We start from the raw sequence: 24261 nt of genomic DNA on the forward strand, positions 1-24261 counted from the left end.
ACATGCTTGGGTTAGAGCAGTGGTGGGCAAACTCATTAGTCAACAGAGCCAAATATCAACAGTACAACGATTGAAATTTCTTTTGAGAGCCAAATTTTTTAAACTTAAACTATATAGGTAAGTACATTGTTATTAACTTAATTAGGGTACTCCTAAGCTGTCCTTTGCTAAAAAAGTCCTCAATCTGATTGAGGTACGTTTGCTGAGGTCGACCCCTTCCAACTCTCCCATCCACACTCGTCTTGTATACTTGTTTCGTTTATCTCCTTTCGTTCATCCTCTCTATATGTCCAAACCATCTCAACATACCTTTCTCAATCCTCAACACTACATCTTCTTTCACTCCACAACGTTCCCTAAAATTAACTTAATAAACTTTAAAGTTTTAAGTCAACTTTGCACTGTACGTACGCACCTGCACATGGTATTTTGTGGAAGAGCCACACTCAAGGGGCCAAAGAGCCACATGTGGCTCGCGAGCCGAGGTTTGCCAACCACTGGGCTAGAGGAACTGGACCAGAAGACAAGGGTGTGCTGGGGAACAGGAATGGGAGGTAAGAGGTGATTCTGGGGAGGAGCTCAGGATCTGATCCGGAAGACCCTTGAAAAAAAGGCTAAGAATTTTGGAGTGTTTCCTAACAGGGGAACCATTGAAGGAGTTAGTTTGCTTTGCCAAGAATAAATCCCAAATAGGAGACATGGCCTTTGCCAGTGCTTCTTTCTATAGGGTTTTGAGTAGAAGGAATTCTCAGGTGTTCAGTTCACCATGTTCCATGTGCATGCCTGAAACCTAGTGAAACTTAGTTCAATTAATTCACTTCAGGCATTTCAGTTGTGCAGCACTGTGCCATTTCAGGATCCAGGAAGCAGGTCTTCTGGTCAAGTTCCATCATCTTCCAAATGTTCCGCATGCCTCTTTAGAAACAGCTCCCACTACATCCTTCTCTTGACAACTGTTGATCTCTTCTATGGTTGTACTTCGCTTTTTTTAAAAAAAATGTCATAAATGAAACTGAGTAGTATGTAACTTTTTAAAAAATATATTTTTTTATTGATTTCAGAGAGGAAGGAAGAGGAAGAGAGAGGTAGAAATATCAATGATGAGAGGGAATCATTGATCGGCTGCCTCCCGCATACCCCCTACCAGGGACCAAGCTCACAACCTGGGCATGTGCCCTTGACTGTAATCGAACCCAGGACCCTTGAGTCCTCAGGCCAACGCTCTATACACTGAGCCAAACTGGCTAGGGCAGTATGTAACCTTTTAATCTGGCTTCTTAATTCATTGGAGAATCTTCAGTATTGTTGCATGTATCAGTAGTTCCTTTTTTCTTTTTCCTCTAATATATTTTTACTGATTTCAGAGAAAGAGAAAGGGAGAGGGATAGAGAGATAGAAACATCAACGAGAATGAGAAACATAGGTTGGCTGCCTCCTGCACACCCTCTATCAGGGATCGAGCCCCAAACCCTGGCACATGCCCTGACTAGGAATTGAACCAGTGACCTCTTGGTTCATGGGTTGATGCTCAACCACTAAGTCACACTGGCCAGGCAGTAGTTCCTTTTTATTGATGAAGAGTATTCCATTAAATCTTTATATTCTGCATACAAATTTTTTATCATATATATATTAGACTTTATATTTTAGAGTGGTTTCAGATTCACAGCAACATTGATTGAGAGGAAGGTACAGAGATTTCCCATATATACCCTGCCCTCACATGTGCATGGCCTACTGCATTATCCATATCCCCCATCAGCATGGTATATTCACTTCGTCAACACATCACAGTCACCCCAAGTTTATAAGGTTTACACTGGGGGCCAGTCTTAGTGTTGTACATTTTATGGTTTGAACAAATGTATAATAACATGTTTTCACAACAATAGTTTCATACTGCCCTTGAGTTCCATGTATTCATTCCTCCCAGCCCCCAAGCCCTGGCAACCACAGATCTTTTTACTTTGTCCATAGTTTTGCCTTTTCCAGAAAGTCTTATAGTTGGAATCATGCTGTGAAGCCTTTTCAGATTGGCTTCTTTCACTTAGTATGTATGCAAGGCTCCTCCATATCTTTTCATGGCTCGATAACTCATTTCTTTTTAGCACTGAATAATATTCCATTATCTGGAGCTAGCACAGTTTATTTATCCATTCACCTACTGAAGGAAATCTTGGTTGCTTCCAAGTTTGGGCAATTATGAATAAAGCAGCTATAAACATCCATGTGCAGGTTTACATGTGGGAAGTTTTAACTCCTTTAGGTAAATAGCAATGAAAGCCATTGCAGAACCCATATGGTAAGAATTTGGTTATTTAAGTTTATATCTCGAACTGTGCAACTTAACCATATTTTCTCAGGTTTTTATGTCCTAAGGAATAAGAAGAAATTGTTATTTTATTGTTGACTTAGATGCTACTGCCACATTCTTCTTCTTCTATATTGTTCTTTAAATATATGACAATACTGTCCTTTTTACTTGATGTACTGGAAAGGAAATGGTTTAAGGCAAGCATGTCAAACATGCAGCCCACAGGCCGCATGCCTCATTTATTTGGCCCACGTTAGTCTTTGAGTTTGACATGCTTGGTTTGGTATCCAGGACACTAAAAGGCCAATAGGTCAACTCTGCGTAGTGCTATTCTTGGTTTTAAGTTAATACTGCTGATTTGGGCAGGATAGTTAGGAAGCCCAGAGTAGACTACCCCATACAAATAACAGGCAAGTCCTGTAATTCTTTCATAGAAAAGGATTGAAATGAGATTAGGATGATTAATTCATAGTAGCACAGGCAGTTTCGCTCTCTCATTCTCAACCTGTAAGTAAGTCAGTAAGACTGACTACAAAGTTCCTCTTTATTTCCACTTAGCCATTTATCTATTTGTGTTTTCAGTACACAAACACTTTGCCCTCAGTATTTTCTGTTACACTTTTAAGTGAGCATCTATTTATCATGCTTCATCCATAATTAAACAAGAAATGCTCACATGATTTAGATGCCATTTAAAAAGTGTCCAATTTTAAAAATCGCCCAGCTTGCCCTTGCTGGTTTGGCTCAGCGGACAGAGCGTTGGCCTGCGGACTGAAGGATCCCAGGTTCAATTCTGTCAAGGGCACATGCCTGGGTTGCGGGCATGGTCCCAGTAGGGGGCGTGCAGGAGTCAGCCGATCAATGATTCTCTCATCATTGATGTTTCTATCTCTCCCTCACTCTCACTTCCTCTCTGAAAGCAATAAAAATATATTTAAAAAATCAAAAATCGCTTAGCTCAGTGGTTGAGTGTTGACACATTAACCAAGAGGTCACAGTTTGATTCCCAGTCAGGGCACATGCCTGGGTTGTGGGTTTGATCCCCAGTTGGGATGTGCAGGCGGCAGCCGATCAATGATTCCCTCTCATCATTGATGTTTCTGGCCCTTTCTTCCTCTCCCTTCCTCACTCTGAAATAAAAAACAGATTTTTAAATAATCAATTTCTCCTTTTTTTTTTAATACTTTTCTGCATTATATTTATTCTTTCCCCTAGTCTTAACAGATATATTCCCCTTGAAGAAAAAAAAGTGTCTTTACCATTATCTCTGCCTATTTCATTTGAAACCACTTTACCAGGAGTACTCGAATGACTAATAAAATTCTAAACTTTTAAAAATTGTTTTATAGCCGAAACCGGTTTGGCTCAGTGGATAGAGCGTTGGCCTGCGGACTGAAAGGTCCCAGGTTTGATTCCGGTCAAGGGCATGTACCTGGGTTGCGGGCACATCCCCAGTGGGAGATGTGCAGGAGGCAGCTGATCGATGTTTCTCTCTCATCGATGTTTCTGGCTCTCTATCTCTCTCCCTTCCTCTCTGTGAAAAATCAATAAAAAATATAAAAAAAATTGTTTTATAATAAGAGAATCAAAAGTATTACATGGCATTCTTGGAAATCAGTAATATTCTGTTCCCTCTTGAAAGATTTATTAAGGCCCTTTTTTTGCCTAGTAATTCTATATGCATGTAGCCTATACCATAAACCACAATTATTTAGACATCAACTTTAGCAACCTGCCATTCTGCCTGAAATTCCATTTGCATTCTCTTGGGATTATGGTTATAATATCTTGCTTTATTTATTAAGTATATTAGTCTACAGCCTAAACTCTAAGCAGTGAGCAAGTTGCACTTAGTAAGTAAGATTAAAGTTTACTTCTGTGTATTATAAAGCATCGAAATACTGATTTTGTATTTTGCTCTCATAATTGCTAAAATTGCTGAGTCATTTAGAAAAGATGATTACAGAGTTGTCCTGAAATTTCTTTATGGAAAAGTATGAAATGATAGGACAATATAAGGCAGAGAAGAAAAAACTAATGGGAATTTCCTCATGGTCTTTAAGCATCTTCAATCATCCAACAAATACTTTGCCAAGTCCTGGGCCCCTGTTAGTTACTGGGGATAAGCAGCAAACCCACAAAGTTCAGGTCCTCATGGTGGAACCATATGGAAGGAACAGAAAACAAATAAGTAACCAAATAAATAAAATAATTTTCTCTAACACACGAGGACGCATTGTTCAGAATGATATCCAACATTTTTTATCATTGCTGGGGCTCAAATAGGAGAAAATGGGTTTTGAACCATAGGGTAGGAAAGAAGTTCCTTTAACAGGGCAAGTCCATGGGGCCCCCCTCAGGGGAATAGGGAGCACAGAGTAAAGATAAACTTTATTGGACCTGCTATCTAAACTGGCTAGTTCCTCACATACGTTATCTCATTTTCCAATCCCAACTCTCCCTGTGAGTTAAGTTTTATGATCCCCATGTTATAGGTGACAAAGAGGCTGTGCTACAGGGTTAAAGTCACACAGCTCATCATTGCTGAGCTAGGGCTGATTCTCTTGGAGTCGAAGACTATTGCTTTCATTGTGCACTGAGTTCAGGTGGATGGAGTATCGCCACACTAAATCTCTCAGTGTTGTATAGGATTGTTTAGGTAGTTTCTTTCCGTAAAGTAAGGGAAAAGCCTTTATGGATGGCTTTCAAACCTTTTTTCAGGAGCAAAATCTAATTTTCAAACAAAATTGTACGTAGAACCTCAATACATGAAACAAATTAAAGCAGAGCAGCCCTGTTGGGGCTGGGGTGTATTGACAGAGCCTCACCCACTGCTCTCCTCACTCACCCTTCCAAGGAAATTCTCCCTCAATGACTAAGCTCCACTGAGTCCCAGGAACTTTGCCTAGTATTACCATAGTATCAGGCTAAACCTGATTGATAGGATTGGAATCAACTGGTATAAATACAGATGTAACAAGACAACAAGACACAGAACCTAGACACAGAACCTAGACACAGAACCTACACAGAACCTAGAGACAGAAGAACTTCGCTGGAGAGAACATGGCAAAAGATCCTGGACAGAAACTGGAGACAGAACCTAGAGACAGAACCTAGCAAGAGAACATGGCAAAAGATCCTGGACAGAAACTGGCCACAGAACCTGGAGACAGAACCTAGCGAGAGAACCTGGCTGAAGAACCTAGAGACAGAACCTGGCTACAGAACCTGGATAGAACATGGCAAGAGAACCTGACTAGAACCTGGTGACTGAACCTGGCTGGAGAACCTGGACAGAACCTGGCTGGAGAACCTAGCAAGAGAATATGGACACAGAACCTGGCTGGAGATCCTAACCAGAACTTCGCAGGAGATCCTGACCAGAACTTGGCTAGAGATCCTGGCTAGGCTGCTGAGCAACTGAACGCTGTCTCTGTGTCATTCCTTCTTCGCCGACTCCGTCCACACCTTTGGGGACCCCTGGACCTGCTGGGGTTGGACCCCAGCAGCTTCACTCAGCCAAGTCCAAGACTGGGCACCTCTGCCCAAGGCCATCAGTACTTTTTGCATTTGTCAGCCCTCAGGGTCAATGGTTTCCCAGGAGAACCTGATAAAAGAATTTCTGATGGGGACTAAACAGAAGGCAGAGCAAGGTATAGAACACAGCATTTGGCCAGTACCTGAAGTAAGGCATATCACCTTCTTGGAGGGAGACAAGGGGTATGGTGTGGGCTTTACACGTAGACAGACCTGAGTTGGAATCCCAGCTCTGCCACACAAAGCTGTAACACCTCAACTGTAAAATGGGGACATTCATGTTTGCCCCAGAGCCAGGCATACTCTAGGTATTCAGTAAACATTAGCTATTATATTTATTTCATTTTAGGGTCTAAAACCAGGAAGTTAAATGAATCACATTCTTCAGTTCACGGTACACTAGTCTCATGGGTCTGTGCATGTTCTATTTATACTGTATTATATTTTGCTTTCCCTTTCCCTTCTCTCATTCCCACTCTTATTTTTCTTCCTTCTATTGGTACTCAATTGTCTGTAGGATATCCTTGAATGTATGTTTACTTGAGAAAAATTAGTACATACCCAGTTACATGTGTTCCTAAGTTTTAAAAATTTACGTAATATTTTGCCATAGTATAGATCTCAATCCTTTCTTGCTTTTTCTTCATCCAACACAATGTGTTGAAGAGCTATTCTTGTTGCTGAATGTATCTCTAAGTCATCCCTTGTGACTGTTGCCCTAGTATTCCACTCTCTGTATCTACCACATTTTGCCCACTTATTGCCCCTTCTTATGGACCCCAAATACTCTCATGAACTGTCTGTAGTGTGCCTTTATAACCTCAGCACAACCTTTTTGTTAGACCCACACAGTTAATTAAGTTCTACACATACTTATGATTAAAATCATCTTCGAAAACGAGGAATAGAGGGGAGCTTCCTTAAAATAATAAACACTGTAAACCAGATATTCACAGCAAACGTCAAACAAAACAGTTCCTTTGGAATCAGGAAGAAGACAGGAATGCCAGCTACCACAGCAACTTTCAACATTGTACAGGAAAACTTGACCAACATGATAAGAAAAATAAGAATAAGAAAGGATGAGATAAAATGATTTTTTTTTAAAAAAAGGTAAGGTTCTTATTTATTTATTTAGTGTTTTTTTTAGAGAGGGAGGGAGAGAAAAACACCAATTTGTTGTTCCACTTATGCATTGGTTGACTTTTGTATGTGCCCTGACTGGGGATCGAACCCACAACCTTGGCATATCAGGACAACACACTAACCAACTGCCCTACCCAGCCAGGGCCCAAATTATTATTTATAGATGATCTGATCATCTACATTCAAACTCAATGAAATCAAAAGACAAGCTATAAGAATGAAGGAGTTCAGCAAACTTGATAAACAATATCAACATACAAAAATCAATACAATGTGTCTATACAAATAACTAGTAAGTAAATATAATGAAAACAAGATCTAGTTCACAGTAATAGCAAAAACGATAAAATTTCCAGAAATTAAATAATACACAAGACTTTTATGAAAAAAAATTAAATGCTATTAAAGAGAACTTGAATAAATGGAGAAATTGTAAGGATGACAGTTCTTTCTAAATTAATTTATAGATTCCATACAATGCCAATTAAAAATAGAGCAATGCCCTGACGGTTTGGCTCAGTGGATAGAGCATTGGCCTGCAGACTCAAGGGTCCCAGGTTCGATTCCGGTCAAGGGCATGTACCTTGGTTGCGGGCACATCCCCAGTAGGGGGTGTGCAGGAGGCAGCTGATCGATGTTTCTCTCTCATCGATGTTTCTAACTCTCTCTCCCTTCCTCTCTGTAAAAAAAAAATTAAAAAAAAATAGAGCAGGATTTTAAAAGAAGCTTGACAAATTTATTTTAAAAAATAATGGGGGAAAAAGACTCACTCTGCCAGGTTTTATGAATATTATAAAGAAATCATGTTAAAAAGTGGTAAAGTACTGGTGCAGAGCAGAAATGGAAGGCACAGACCAGATCTTGGTATGTATAGGAATTTGTCACAAACCATTACAGAAAGTATACTGTTTAATAGATGATGGCAGGGAGGAAATGGCTCACTTTAAAGAGGTAAAATTAGATCCCTCCTCACATCATATGCATACGTATGTTCGTGTGTGTGTGTGTGTGTGTGTGTATTCTTAAAGGGTATGAGACATTTAATGTCATACAATGTTTTTGTAAACTTAGGGCAGGAAAAATTTTCTTTCATAAAGACCTATAAAGCATAAAATTAAAAATGGTAAATTTGACTCTGTGAAAATTAAGGATTTTGGTTGGATAAAGGATTTTATGGTCAAAATTAGCAAGTGATAGATTGGGAGTAGACATTTGCAATGTTAAAAAGAAAAAAGAGCCCTAGCCGGTTTAGCTCAGTGGATAGAGCATTGGCCTGTAGACTGAAGGGTCCCAGGTTCCATTCTGGTCAAGGGTACCTACCTCGTTTGCAGGCTGAATCCCTGGCCCTGGTCCGGGTGTGTGCAGGAGGCAACCAATCTCTCTCTCTCTCTCTTTCTGTCTCTTCCCCTCCCTTCCACTCTTTCTAAAAATCAATGGAAAAATATCCTCACGTGAGGATTTTAAAAAAGAGAGAAAAAGAAAACAGATAAAATCTCTCCCAAATCACAAGGGAAAACATGAGAAGCCCAGTTTTAAAAACATCAATGTATGTGAACACTGGACAGAAGGGAAAACGTCACAGCTATCCCGCAGGTGCAAGCAGAAAATACACACTGAACAACGTAACAGTGTGCTGCAACCTTACACACACAAGATGGGCAAAAGCTAGAGAACTGGATAATGCCAGATTTTGGGGGGAATGATGAAAGAAAGTGAAAGTCAGGGTCCAAGCCCTCCCCTCTTACCTCCCCTGTGCTACAGCCCTTCAACTGTGTGCTTCTTCCCCTACCCCAAGAGCTGCCTCCCCTCACCCCAGACCCCTCTGCGCCCCCACTGCTCCACCCCCCGCACGCTGCTCCACCCCCACACGCTGCTCCACCCTCACTGTGCCGGAACCCCACGTGTTGTGCATGCTCCCTCCACCTACGCAGAGACCCACCACCCCCACCGCCCATGGTCGCAGCCCTGCCCTGTGGATGCCAAGGGGGAGAAAGACCCTAATTGAAGCGTTGCTGCCTTGGAAGTCACCTTAGGCTCACCCGGAACATGACGGGACGTGCCCGCGTTAGGGCGCGAGGCATCACCCGCAGCCCCAGTGCCGCGGCAGTGGGGTGCCTCCAGGCCCCCCCCACGGTGTGTACAGGCTTACCTGGCATTGTCTTGCTCTCTCTTCTCTGTCTTCTTCATGGACGCGTCTTCTTCCCTCCTGGGAAGTAGCGGGTTATCTCCTTTCTCAACGTTGAGTCTTTCCAGGGCTTCTCAATTTTTTTCCTTTGGGGTCTTAGCTCAGTAAGATATTAACGTCGGTATTTTGGCCAGTGGAGAGGACTAAAAATTGGAGGCAAGCATGGCGTCCTTGGCCGTTTTCTGAATTTTAAATTACTTGATTTGGGATTAAGTCTTTTGGTAAAATTGGCTGTGCCTTCAGTGGTGCCATGATATGGCGTGTAATCTAATATGATTCCTCTTGTTAATTCATTTATAAAAATAAGAGATCTTACGCCTAGGTGTGGTTTTGGTTTAACCATTGTTTCTTGAGCAGCCTCCTTGGGGAGGGCTCCTTGCTTGACTTAGGCAGCTAGAATGAACCGACCAGTAAATCAGCAACTCCTGAGTGATGTTACTACATACTTTTCGTATTTGGAGCAATCTCTTAGGCCGTACTCAAACATTTTCAAGTGAGTAGTCTGGTTATGCCTTTACTCTCACGAAAAGGGCTTCCCTTGACTTCCTACGTGTTTTAGCAGGCCGAGATACATTTCTTTTTGGGCAAAGAGAAGCTGTTACTGTGAAAAAGAGAATATTTTTTAAGAGAGAAACTATGAATGGTTCCCTTCACCCATTTTATGAACTAATTTGGAAAAGTTTATTCACGATGGTCATCACCTGAGCTGGTGAGCGAGCTGCCCCAGCTCAATTTATTTTCTTGCTATAAACATGCTCACCTTGGAGGCCCACAGCCGTGGAAGCACGAGGTGGTGCTCATGGGTACCACCTCCCCCCTGATTAGCTCCCTGACTCAGGGGTCTCTTCTCTACTTCTTTACACCTCCAGCGTCCAAAAGCTGTTTCTGGTTCACAATTGGTACTAAACGTTGATGAATGGGGAGTACTATAGCTTGTCCTTATCCTTTCTTTTAGAGGGGGCAATTTCTAGAATCATCTCTCAAGCATTTTACCTGTTGACATTAAGCTCATGCTGACTAATGACTGAGGACATAGAGAGTTCTTATTTTTGTCATAACTTTTTGGTTAATGAGTTAATATCTCAAATATGACCAAACGTTGTTTTTGGCCCATGTTAGCCCGTCTCTGCTGATCTTAGTGACAATGAAGCATCGTCCAACAACGGCTTGGAGGAAACGAGTAGGATTTCACAGCAATGTAAGTGCAGTATTCTGTTCCACTCAGTTCCGCTCCGTCTGACGGGAATAGGAGCGAGTCTCCCGTGCCTCACCGCAGCAGGGTCTCTTCGTGAGCGTCCCGTTCACCTTTTCTGGAAGGATCCCCTGTGTTTGTTGTGTTTCTTTGGGAGTCCCAAGCAGAGTTTGCCGCTGAATTTGCGGACCGGGCTTAGCAGCCAGATACCTACAGACATCAGGATGCTAGTTTTCAGATTCTGTCTGTCCACTGAATAATTTTTCACAAATTTTAAAAAAATTCTTTACGACATGTACATGTCAGTTTGCAAGGATAGTGGAAACCGCAAGTGCCCGCTGCCACTGCTCTTCTTCCTTCCCCACCCGTGGAAGATGTCACCACTCGATGGTGGCTCTCTTCCCTGCAAATTCAGATTTGGCCTCAGGATACTTGTCAACATGCTGTTCCAGGTAGCTGCTGTCACACGGTGTGAGTTGGCATGCTCCAGGTTGCCATGACAAAGTACCACAAACTGGGTGGGTTAAATAATAGAAATGTACCATTTCATAATTCTGGAGGCTGGAAGCCCAAAATCAAGGTTTTTGCAGGGTTGCTTTCTTCTGAGGCCTCTCTCCTTGGCTTAGATGGCTGGGCTGTCTTCTCTGTGTTTTCACATAGCCTTCCCACTGTCCTTGTCTGTGTCCTAATCCCTTCTTATAAGGACACCAGTCTAACTGGATTAGGGTTCATCCTAATGAGCTCATTTTAACTTAACTACCTCTTAAAAAAACCCTGTCTCCAAATACAGTTACATTCTGAAATATTAGGGGTTAGGACTTGGGGATACACAATTCAGCTCATAACCACTGCTGCAGTCTATTAGCCATCTCCCTTGCTCTGGCCTTGAAGTTAAGTGGTTAATTGCTAATAACCATCCATGTACATGCTAAGCACTTACCCCTTTGGCGGTCGAACGACCCTTTCACAGGGGTCTCCTAAGACCATCCTGCATATCAGATATTTATATTACGATTCATAATAGTAGCAACATTACAGTTATGAAGTAGCAATGAAAATAATTTTATGGTTGGGTCACAACATGAGGAACTGTATTTAAAGGGCCGGAAGGTTGAGAACCACTGTCCTAGACCAACCGTGGGCAAACTACGGCCCGAGGGCCGGATCCGGCCCGTTTGAAATGAATAAAACTATTGAAAAAAAAGACCGTACCCTTTTGTGTAATGATGTTTACTTTGAATTTATATTAGTTCACACAAACACTCCATCCATGCTTTTGTTCCGGCCCTCCGGTCCAGTTTAAGAACCCATTGTGGCCCTCGAGTCAAAAAGTTTGCCCATCCCTGGTTCTAGACTCTTAGGACCATCGGCCGTGCCACCCATGTTGTGCCTGGTTCTCTTGTTCTCTGCCAGGTTTCCTAGCCCTGCTCAAGTGCCCTTTGTGGTTTGGACCCACAGAAGTGCACGTGGTCCCTCAGAAGACCTGCTCTCAGGCAGTGCTGCTGCCACCATCCCAACCTACCCCAACTGCTCTTCGGGGCTTTCTCTCCATGCCTGCCGCACATTCTTGTGACTACCAAGTGATGCAAACCCTTCATCTTTTGAGGGCAGATTGCATTTTTATTTATTTAAATGGTGGTAAAATATACATAATGCAAAATTAAGCATTTTGACCATTTTTAATTGTACAGTCCAGTGGCAGCCATCGCACCATCCATCTCTAGGATGTTCTTCATCGTGCAAAACTGAAACTCTGTACTCATGAATTCCCCATTCCCCTCTCCCCTTCACCCCTGGCAACTGATAGTCTGCGGTAGATTGAATTTTTAGAAACCACCCAATATCTTTTGAAACCATGATCAGTGAATGCTATGGATAATCTAGTGGGGATAATCTTTAAAAAAATAAATAAATTTTGATATTTTTCCGGGTAGACTCAGACTCCACTGAGAAAGGAATGGACCACACGTTGGAGCAGGGGATGGTGCTGTTTGGGGTATTGCATTTAGTTATACCGGTGGTCGGCAAACTCATTAGTCCACAGAGCCAAATATCAACAGTGCAACGATGGAAATTTCTTTTGAGAGCCCAATTTTTTAAACTTAAACTGTATAGGTAGGTACATTGTTATTAACTTAATTAGGGTACTCCTAAGGCTTAGGAAGAGCCACACTCAAGGGGCCAAAGAGCCGCATGTGGCTCGCGAGCCGCAGTTTGCCGACCACTGAGTTATACTATCAAAGGCTGGTGGTCAAGTCAGAGATTTGTCACACTATGAGTCATATCGCTTTGTGAGAATAGTCTTTATTTTTATATTTTCATGCTATCTCCAGAAAGCTCAAGTAATATCTAAAAATCAACACCTCTTTGTACTCATTTTAACAAAAATAGTCATTGGGTTTTAATTTTATATTTCCCAGAACCTGACTGTGAGGAATATGCCCAAAGGTGAATGAAATGTTGGCTTGCATTCCCCAGGAAATGATCTGGCATAAAAACTGATGGCAGTGTCCTGGGCATTTCTCTGCTTGTGATTGGGAACGCTGAGAGCTTCCGCCCCCGTCTGTGCAGAAGTTGGTGTGGACAGTCTTGGGCTTTGGGTGTTACACACGCGCTGAAGGAGGGACAGCATCAGTGGGCGTGGAGTGGGACGCGGGGAGATAGAGCTTAGCCACGAGGGGAATCAGAGCAGACCAAAATATTATGAGGTAGGACTAACTCAGGGTCTGTTATTTCTAACAAAACATGCCAGGTGTCCCCAATTTTTAATTTTTATGCTGAAGACTTCTGTATAGTCATGATTGTTTTGGGCATTCTTGGCCGATTTTATTAAAAACCACAAAAATCTGAGTTTTAGTTGTAGATGCCTTTTTTTATATAGTAGCTACAAACAATATCACTAAAAAAATATGACTTTTTATGGCATTCTCTTCATATTTTAGGTAAAGATGTCGTATCTTCTGGTAATGCTGAATGTTCTCTCATGAAAAGAGGAGGGAAAATCTTCCCGGATGTCATGGATTTGGGGGTCTGTACCAGAGAGAAACTGGCCCATGTGAGAGACAGCAAAACAGGTACCTAGTCTTCATGTGACTTATTTTTTTAAATGTCACCAAATTTTGCTTAAGGAATTTTAATTTTTAGATCTAAAATAAATAAGTTCAGCCTTAGCCGGTTTGGCTCAGTGGATAGAGTGTTGGCCTTTGGACTGAAGGGTCCCAGGTTCGATTCCAGTCAAGGGCACATTCCTGGGTTGCGGGCTCGATCCTCAGTTGGCGGGGGATAGGGGGGAGGGTGCGGGGGGGGGGGTGCGCAGAAGGCAGCCAATCAATGATTCTCTCTCTCATCATTGATGTTTCTATCTCTCCCTCTTCCTTCCTCTCTGAAATCAATAAAGAAACATATTTAATAAAATAAAATAAATAAGTTCATATGTTAACTTAAAAGATACTTATTGAACATCTGCTATATTCAAGGTATTATCTAGATACCAGTTGTTTTAGTCTCCATTCTCTCTTTTATTAATAGAAATAGTAATATTTTCCCCAAAGTGACATTTCACTTGTGGAAAAGATTTTCTCCTTACAACTGGGATAGGAGTTAAAAAGATGTTTTGTCTCTTTCCCAGCCCTTTTCCTGTGCAAGAATAATAACGTTTCTGGACTTGAGCTGAAAAAGTCAAGTGTTGCCTATTTCTGGAATTCTTATCCCAGAAATTGCCCCAGAATTGTGGGCATATGCATTTTCAGGGAAATAGGTCTGTTGTTTTCATTGGATTCTCCAAAGGCTTTGTGACTCCTTCCCAAAAGTTAAGACTCCTTGATGCAGACTGTTTTCTAAAAAATATATTTCTTTATTAATTTCAGGGAGGAAGGGAGAGGGAGAGATAGAAACATCAACAATGAGAGAGAATCGTTGGTTGGCTGCCTCCTGCACACCCCTACTGGGGGTCAAGCCTGAGACCCAGGCATGTGCCCTTGATCAAAATCGAACCCAGAACCCTTCAGGCTGCAGGCAGACGCTCTTTTCCTCTGAGCCAAACGGACTAGGGCCTTTTTCAGACTTTTTAAAACCATGCAACAAACTAAGAAATGCATGTACTAGTATGGTTATCCAGAAGTGCACACATATAATTGAAACAAAGTTTCGTGAACCAGTGCTTGTCCCAACTACGTGCAAGGCACTCCGCTTCTGTTGTGTTCTAGTCCTTTCAGAAGACGCGGGGGTTTGCCCATGAGCTTTCATAGCTGCAGCACGAACAGCTCATGATTAGTTTGCAAGTAGTGGTGTAGATGACCTCAAAGCACCTTGCCAGCTTTGACATTCTAGGATGACGTCTCTTTGTCCATTAATATGAGCAGCTAAAATATGTTATCATTTCCTCAGGATCTGGAAGAACAAAAGGAAGCTTTTGTTTAATTAAAATAACACAATAATCCCTTGCTCCTAACAGATTTATGCCACAGGCAGAAGCTGAGGAAATACTGAAACACACATTTTACTTTTTCTTTCTTACCACCATGGGGGCTCATGTTTCCCCTTCCTCCATGAGAAAAACGAAATAGTGCCCATTCGATACAACGCTTCCTGCCCTCAGTCTCCGAGGGCCTTCTCTGGGATTTGCAGAGCATCTAGCCCAGTGATGGCGAACCTATGACACGCGTGTCAGCGGTGACACACGAACTCATTTTTTTGGTTGATTTTTCTTTGTTAAATGGCATTTAAATATATAAAATAAATATCAAAAATATAAATCTTTGTTTTACTATGATTGCAAATATCAAAAAATTTCTATATGTGACACGGCACCAGAGTTAAGTTAGGGTTTTTCAAAATGCTGACACGCCGAGCTCAAAAGGTTCGCCATCACTGGTCTAGCCACTGATTGAACTGTTGGAGAACTTCCAGAAGTATGGTTAACTTGATTACCTGGATTTCCAAGAGGTTGGGGGTTGTATTCGTGGTAAGAACGGAACACTGTCTTCCCCATTTGAGAGCAGCATAATTCCAGAGCAGCATCCTAAAATAGCAGTCGACCTGATTTGAATTGCACTGAATCAGGGCTTTGGAAGGACTTCGAGGGTAGCTGAATTCAGATGCTTCTGTTCTCCCAGGGACAGGAATGTCCGCTCTGCTTGCATGTTCTTATGAGACTTGTTTTAACTCATTTTTAACTCAGAATCCCTTTTTAATTCCCAAAACTTATGTTTATAGGACTCCATAAATGCTATCAGGCTGCAGGTGATTAGCTTATCTTGTGTCACCCGAGCAAGAATCCTGGCTTTACAGAAACAGCTATGCATATGCAAATACATCTTTAAATGATGTGATTAATCTCAGCTTGGTGATATTTTTTTGTTTTATTTTGTTATAAAATGTTTTTTATGTGTTTTTCCTCAGGTTCCAGTGGAATACCTGTGAAACTGGTCACAAATCTTTTTAGCTTAGATTTGCCCCAGGACTGGAAGCTGTACCAGTATCATGTGACATATATGCCGGATTTGGAATCTAGAAGCATGAGAATTGCTTTGCTGTATAGTCAGAAGGAACTTTCCAACAAAGCAAAGGCATTTGATGGTGTCATCCTTTTTCTCTCAGAAAAGCTAGAAGAAAGGGTACAGTATGGTTACTTTGTAATACATACACACACACATGCACATATACTAATGCTCATCCATCTATATTTATGAGGTCAGCTGATTTTCCTGACAGTTGGAATAAGGGTTTCACTCCTTTCTTCTTTCCTGTTCCCATGGCCAAGAGCAAAAAGACTGAGCCACACCGGTCTGGTGAAATAGGCATCCTCTTAAAACTTTTCCCCAAATAGGCAAGGCTGTAAGAAACACCATTTGGCCTATGGCTTCAGGGCTTTAAATTTACTATCTTTTTTTGCTCCTGCACAGTTGTGCTCATGTATCCTAATAACGTTACATCAATCTCTGATTCTAAAACTGTAATTTATTTCATGGCTTGTCCCATGATGTGAAATATGAGTCATTGGTGTCACTCTTAAAGGTATGCTTTAATAGGGAAACCATCTGCTGCCCCTCCATCCTAGCCACGCACCCAGGTCACCATCCTTCGCTGTCTTCATTCTTAATCCTGAACCCTGCGGCAGTGGGAGCCCCTCAGCTCTGCTGGCTGCTAGACTTCTCCCACACGTGGGTGAGCTCTTTCTGCAGCTCCCCACCTCTGCTTTCTCTGCAATTTTATCTGAAGCAAGAAGTCCTCTCGATGAAACATTTCAGCTCCTGGGAAAGAACCTGCTTTTCTTTGTTTCCACGCAATGAGCCATGCCTACCCTACATTCTTGGTTCAACCTAAAAGTGGTTAAAACTACACTTTAACTATAGAAAGTTAGGGCAAAATACATACATGCTTACAAGTGAATTGACCTCTTCCAATTGCTTACCCTTCTGAAAAATCCTTAATCATTGATTTGTGTTGACTGATTTGTTTATTCTCTCTGTGTGTGTTTATTCTTTTATTCCTAAAATCTGTACAGAGCTCTGTCTAGTTTTAGGGACTTTAACTTTAGTTGGACAGCTGATGTAGAAACCTATTCATGCATTCATTTTAGTGTTAGAACATTGTTCCAGATTATTAGAGCCCTAGGGATTTCTCTAGACCTTTCAAAATCAACAAAATCAGATTTCTAGTCTATTTAAGTTTCCACCACTTTCTTCTCTTTCCCCACATTTACTGCCCCTCTTGTCTATCCTGTCCTTCGCTTTTTTCCTCTCTTCCTCTCTGCTCTTTTCTTTTATGAATAAACTTTTGAGAGGCGGTACTCTGAGATCCATGAACTCCCTGAAAACGGATACATTATGTACATCACTGTGGTATATACATGTGTGGCACTTTCTTGGAAGAATGACTGTGATTTTTATCAGACTCTTAATTTGTGACCTAATCATTCTCCCACCTCCACCTGCACCCCCCAAAAAAGTCAAGAGCCACTACCCTGGAATTCACTTTGGATAGAATCTTTGAACGCTGAGCCTGGTTTTGATTCTCCGTTAAGAAGTTACAGAGTAGTGAGACGTGTTGCGTTTCTAGAATTAGCAAGATACAGAGACAATAACCCCTTCAGACATAACGTGTTGATGACATTATTACTCAGAAGGCAAACTGCAGCTGTGTTCTTGCTAACCTGTGTTAAGCTGCGGCGGCTTCATCACAGCCGCATTGCACACGTGGGGATATTCGGTGGCGTGCGTATGAAGTACTTCTTTTCCCAGGTCACAGAATTGTCAAGTGAAACTCGAAGAGGCGAGACCGTAAAGATGACTGTCACTCTGACCGGGGAGCTGCCGGCAAGCTCCCCCGTGTGCATCCAGGTCTTCAGCATCATCTTCAAAAAGTAAATGTTGCCTTAAATGGGAATTTAATTCAGGCTGATGCCTTTCAGCACGGAGCCTGGGTGTTAAGGTTATCAACCATTTTGTAGGCAATCTGCCAGCCACAACGCCATCCTTGGAGCCATTTCCCATGTGCCTTCACGTATTCGTGTCTCTGGCTAACTGGCATTCCTAGCTGTTGTCCAGTGTTCCCTGAGTTGAGACAGAACTCCAGGGTTGTGATGTCCCATGGTAGCAGGGAGGGTGCCTTTCCCCTTCTCTTCCTGTTCTGGACCCTCTACCTCCTCCTCTTAAAAGTTGTGTATGTCTGGGTTAGTACCGAAGGGTTGTTTTTCTCCTAGTTGATAAAAGAGCATTGCCATCTGCTCTCTCTCTCAGGCAGAAGGGAGGCGATGGCTAAGCTGCTCAGTCCTTCAAACGGATGCAGATCATTGACTTCAGAGTCATTTGGGGGTAGCGTGGGGCTTGGTGACGCGCAGAGTGGGATCTGAAAATGCATGTTGTTAGCGAGCTTGCCCGGTGGCACGTGGGTACACAAAGCAGGCGAACCGCTGTTTCCCATGGTGCCGGTGTGGACAGCCAGGTGATCTGTTAGCCGAAGATTCGAGCTCTTTGCTCAACACTGAATCTAGACAGGATGTCGATGACGGCGGTTTGGGGTTTTGCTGAGTGGGGCACACGAAGGCGCTCCCCCTGCACGGATACATTATCTTCTCATTCTCGTCAGGCTTCTCATCTTCAGATGTTACCTGGGCTTCAGTTCAGTGCCGTGTAATGCCTTTCAGGAGCCAGTCTTGTGTGTACCCTCCTGAGAGGGGACTCTGTTAAGTCAGCTGACATTTTGAAGGTGCTGTCTAGTTAGAAAGCTCTTTCGCTGGTAGTTGATCTTACTTGATCCTCACCCGAGTGCCCTGAAGCAGGTCTATGAAAACCCCCACTTCACAGATGAGAAGGCTGGGGCTCAGTGATATCTACAACCAAAATCACGCAGTTGGAGCCCCTGTTTCTGACTTCCAACCCTTACCTTTCCCGCATGAGCCAGACAGCCTCAGAGCGTTGATGTGGCAGATCCCAGAGGGGACCAGGATTAGTTGCTGAAGAGGCACCCGTGTTATTTGGCAGCACCTGGGCAGCTGGAACAGCCTCCTTAGAAACAGCCTTCTCATCTCAAAACGGGGGGGAGGCCAGAAGAGCCTTCAAATATGGCCTGCCTCACCCCATCCATGCTAACCAGAAGGTTAGAACCAGCATCGTAACTGTTTCAGTGGCCCCATACTTACCATTGCAGTTAAGTCCAGACAGATAATCATATGTCATTCTCAAATATAAAGTTATCGTTCTTATATGTACACACTCATATGTACTTTAGTATCTGAACTTCCCAAGGCTATAAAAGATCTTGACTTTCTACCTATTTTTACCATTATGTTCAGGAAGGGTAAAAAACTTAGAATTACACTCTTATTCACTGATGTTTACCAAAGAGTAAAAAATATATATATACTTGCAGGATCTTGAAAAAATTGTCCATGTACCAAATTGGACGGAACTTCTATAAGCCTTCGGAGCCAGTGGAAATTCCCCAGCACAAGTAGGTTTATTTATATTCTGTTACTCTGAAATTGTTATAATGTGAGCACCATAATTTACGATGCAATATTATACTGTTATGCCTCCTATGAGAGACTCCATGGCATGGAAAGTAATGTGTGTGTTTTTTTTAATTTCAAGTTTTTTATAGAATGGGGGAGTGGTCACGTGAAGCCAGCAGCCAGTTTTCTTATATCAGAGTGCTAGGTCATGATCATACATCCTAGAAAGAATTCAGACACTGAGTGCTCTCTGTGTGACAAGTAATAACTTGTCACAGGGGAATAAGCTATATTATGCTTTACCACATGGTTAGTGTTCTGTTTTCTCGCTGTCAGGAAGTTAGCGTGGCCGGGAGGTTGACATGAAATCATCGGGTAAGCAGAGGTCAGACAAACAAGTCAACTCAACTACCCCAGTGCAGGATAGAACCGTTAGGAACGCCTGCAGAATGTTCACTCTAACCTGGGGAGTAGACGCTGCAGAGGAAGTGCTCAGCTGTGTCTTCACTGGGTGTTTTGCTCTCCAAACTATGTGGCCAAGCTGATGACAGAGGCCGCCAGCAGCCCAGGACAGATACGTAAATAAAGGGGGAAGCACATAAAGATTGGAAATGCGGGCAGGGTGTCTGCCAGGCGGAGGAAAAGGTGGGCCTTTCTGTATGCTAATTCAGAGTGGCAGCGTGGTCTACAAAAGGCCTGCTGTTCATCCCCAGCGTTTGTCTTTCCACCTGGATTAGAAATTCTCGCAGGTCCAGTGTGTACTGGGCTGGAGTGAGTGAAGGCTGGCTTCGTATCCCAGCGACTGAAGTACACAAAATATAAACGGAAATGATTTTAAAAAAATTTGTTTACTCTTTCATGCCGTTTTGTCACTTTTTCATATTTAAGACTTCAGTCTAGAATGTTCACAAGTGTGGGGAGGAGCTGGCCTCCGCTGCAGTTTCTTTTGTGTGTCTGTACGTGGTATCTATCACTTCCTGACCTTGGTTATAAGACTCTCCACTGTCTTCACCACCGAGTCACTGTGCTCTTCGGAGCACAGGCGTTTTCATGCTGTGGTTCGCAGCCAGGTGCAGTTCTGTCCCCTGGGGGACATGTAACAATGTCTACAGACATTTTGGGTTGCAGCTGAGGATGTGGGGGGCACCTAGTGGGCAGAGGCCAGGATATGCTAACATCCCGCAATGCGCAGAACGACCCCTAACAAAAACCTATCCAGTCCACAACACCACTAGTGTCAAGATTGAGAAGCCCTGCTGTACAGGAATATATTTTACCTTAAATATGTGTTTAAAGACACTCCAGCTGGAAATATCTAAAGTTTTAGTCAGCAAATGGAAGAAAATTAGACTAAAGAAAAAAAATATTTCATAAAAACCTAGAGCATTGGAATGCCAAATCACCATTTTAAAATGTGTTGGGGTTTTTTTTATATCACAATTTTTAAATTTTTTTTTTAAGGTTGTCCCTTTGGCCGGGGTTCGCCATTTCTGTGTCATACTTTGAAAGCAAGCTCCTGTTCAGTGCTAATGTGAGTTACAAAATCCTGCGGAATGAGACTGTTCTGGAATTCATGACTGCTCTCTGCTACCAAACTGGCATGTCCAACTTCACCCAGATGTGCGAAAAACAGCTTGTTGGGCTCATTGTCCTTACAAGGTGAGAGCCTGCTTTCAAATAACCTTTTCCACAGAGAACGAATTACTTATGGTATTTGGGAACAGGAATAGCATCACGTTGTGACCGGACAGGGACCTGGCTAGCTTATCATGTGTGGGTTCTTGCCTTGTGCAGGAAGGATTTCCCAACACAAGCCCAGGTGGTTTTTGAGAGTGCATTTATTAAAGCTGGGAACAGTGAGACAGGGGTGGGCTTGGGATGGAAGAAGCAAGAGGAGAGAGAACAGGTGGGGAAATGAGCCTGGGCAGGGCTGCTCTGGCTCACTGAGCAGTCAGAGAAAAGGGGGTCTTGGAGACAGGATCAGAGGCTAGCTCGGGACTAGCTGCCACGGCCCATTGCTCCCCTCATTGCAAGGCTCCTGGGGGTCCCTTAGAGTTGAGGAGATGAATGTCTGAGAGGAAAGAAGAGGGGAAGGGTCAGGCATGGGCATGCTACCAGAGGGAGAGTGCACCCTGAGTCCTTTGTGAGGGATTTTAAAGGCTGGGAGTTTAAGGAAGTCTTGGGGAGGATCTCAATAGAATATTCATCAGCTTGATGCTCATGCACCAAACTGAGATTTATTTCCTTAACTTCATCTGTCCTTGGGTGTGGTTGTCACAGATGGCACTAATTGGATTTCTGCCATCTGTCTGCCTGAGCAGGGTGATTTAAGCTATTTGCCCTCTGCTTGGGAAGGAAAGTGTAAACCATTTACTCTTAAGTGTCTTTGGTTAGGGAAAATAGGTGGCTGTAAATTGCTCGGCTGTTTAATCTATCTCAGTTTCCCTATTCTACTTGTCCTGGTTTGCTGGCCTGTCTCAAGGGTACTGGCCTGACCACAGATCTGATCAGTTCACCATCTGTTTAGAAGACCTGACTGTTCTCAGGTGTCGAGAGCTCAGACTTCCTTGAGTGGCGTTCTGGACTGTCCACAGTCTGACATGGGCCTGAATTATCTCTCGCTGTACTCCGCCTAGATTCCCTACCCCTAATTCTGCCTCTTATTTATTTGTTTTAAATATATTTTTATTGATTTCAGAGAGAAAGGTAGAAGGAGAGAGAGATAGATGAGAGAGAATCACTGATGAGAGAGAATCATTGATCAGCTGCCTCTTGCATGCCCCACACTGGGTATCAAGGCCACAATCTGGGCACCGAGGCCACAATCTGGGCACGTGTCCTGATCGGGGATGGAACCACGACGCTCAACCACTGAGCCACGCCAGCCAGGCTAATTCTGCCTTTTAAATATACTTCCACAAAGCCCAGCTCAAACGTCACTGCCAACACCTGTCCGCCCAGTTGGAATTCCTCAGTGCCCTCCCCTGTGCTGCTCTCATAGCACACTGCTTATAGCCACCTCTTCATTGTCATTTATTTCATTTAATGACAGTGTAGGATAGAATATTATGTCCTCTTCTCTAGAAGAGTATGATGTCTTTAAGGCTGAGACCTTTCAAGCCTCCAGGTTTGCCTGTACATAATTTGCCTTCATACACCTTTAACTGAATCACACACAGGCAGATGCTGTAGCTCCCTGAGTACCCAAAAGTTCTCTGCATATTGTTGCTCATCCACAACACTTCCTGTGGAGGACCTGCTGGCCGCCTCCTAGTCAGGCTCTTGTTTTTCTGGTTTAGAGGTGGGACTGGTTAGATTCCACACTACCTGGGGTGAGAAGGCCTCCTTCTTCTCCTATCTTGAGCTTCCTGATTGGTTTGTCTCACTGATTTAAAGTCACCCGGCAGGGTAAGGAGGAGCTACTCCAGCCACACAGCCTGAAGGGGACAAAAGCTTAGAGTGATCATAGCTGACCTGCTTTGCATTTTTGCCGAGGGCCAACCCTAGATGGAAGATAGAGCGGCATCCCAGAATCCAGCGGTTCATCAACCCTCTTCGTGTGTGTGTGTGTGTGTGTGTGTGTGTGTGTGTATGTGTGTGTGTTTTCGGTGGTTTGTTTGTTTCTTTAAACAGAAAATCTATCTGGGGCCTGGCTAGTGTGGCTCAGTTGGTTGAGCATCATCCCATGCACCAAGAGTTTGCAGGTTTGATTCCAGGTCAGGGATCCTGCGTGGGTTGCAGGCTCGAGCCCTAGTACGGAGCATGCAGGAGGCAGCCCATCAATGTTTCTTTCTCATGGATGTTTCTATCTCTCTCCCTCTCCCTTCCTTTCTCTCTCAAATCAATTTTAAGAAATTTTTTAAAAAAAGAAAAACAAAAGTTATTTAGGGGCTCAAAAAAAATCTATGTGACACTGGAAGCTGATGGGAAAGTTTTGAACAATGGTTGGCCTTCCAACATTTATCAATGATTTACCGGGAGTCAGAGTGTCTGTCAGTGAGAAAAATAGTTTGTGGTCTAACAAGTTTTCCACCAGCTCTGTTGGAATACAGAGATCGCCCTGTAGAGTGAAGAGTTAATTACTACTCTTTGCAGATAAGAGCTGATCACTTGTTTTAAAGTGACTATTTTTGTGTTACTCTCATATTCGTGAAATTCTGGAGTCTAATGCTTTGAATTAAACGTGTAGTGGAACTGCTGCTTACATTACATGATTTGAAATAAATTTTAAGACTTCTGGCATTTACCAGATACAATAACCGAACCTATCGCGTTGACGACATTGACTGGTCGGTGAAGCCCACGCACTCCTTCCAGAGGCGGGACGGCACGGAGATCACCTACGTGGACTACTACAAGCAGGTAGGACTCTGTTCCCGTCATCCTCATCTCCCTCATCTCGCAGCGGTTCTCAACCTGTGGGTGATGACCCCTTTGGGTGTCGAACGACCCTTTCACAGGAGTCACCTAAGACCATCCTGCATATCAGGTATTTACATTATGATTCATAACAGTAGCAACATTACAGTTATGAAGTAGCAACGAAAATAATTTTATGGTTGGGTCACAACATGAGGGACTGTATTTAAAGGGCCAGAAGGTTGAGAACCACTGGCTTAGAGAACTCTCCCTCTGTCATTCCACGTCCAACAGGTTCCTCAGATGGTCAGGCTGAGTCTGCCTCCAGCATGATTCTCTGACTTGTCCCTTCTCCATCCCTGTCACTCTTGGCTTGGCCCAGACCCTCATCCTGTCTTTTATTGTCCTTCTTGCTGGAGGCTGAGCAATTGCCCTTATAAGTATATCTGATAATGTCACTTCCCCACTTAAAATATTTTTATGGCTCCCCATTGCCTTAGGGGCTCCTGGGCAGAATTCCCAAGACCCTTTATAATATGACCTTTCCCTGCCTCTTGAGCTTCTTCCCTTAC

At 43.1% G+C, this 24261-nt stretch overlaps 1 protein-coding gene across 1 annotated transcript in view; it reads left to right on the forward strand.

Annotated features, from left to right (window-relative positions):
* The window catches only part of PIWIL4 (piwi like RNA-mediated gene silencing 4), a 95955-nt gene that overhangs the window by 44804 nt on the left and 26890 nt on the right, over positions 1-24261 (forward strand). Inside the window, exons 3-8 of the mRNA XM_081099020.1 lie at positions 13326-13451; positions 15778-15992; positions 17619-17740; positions 19249-19329; positions 20792-20989; positions 23581-23692. Of these exons, the coding sequence (XP_080955146.1) occupies positions 13326-13451; positions 15778-15992; positions 17619-17740; positions 19249-19329; positions 20792-20989; positions 23581-23692 (854 nt within the window). The remainder of the gene's footprint in view (positions 1-13325; positions 13452-15777; positions 15993-17618; positions 17741-19248; positions 19330-20791; positions 20990-23580; positions 23693-24261) is intronic.

Source organism: Myotis nattereri, assembly GCF_964212035.1.
Source record: "Myotis nattereri genome assembly, chromosome: 9".
In the NCBI taxonomy this organism is placed as follows: Eukaryota; Metazoa; Chordata; class Mammalia; order Chiroptera; family Vespertilionidae; genus Myotis; species Myotis nattereri.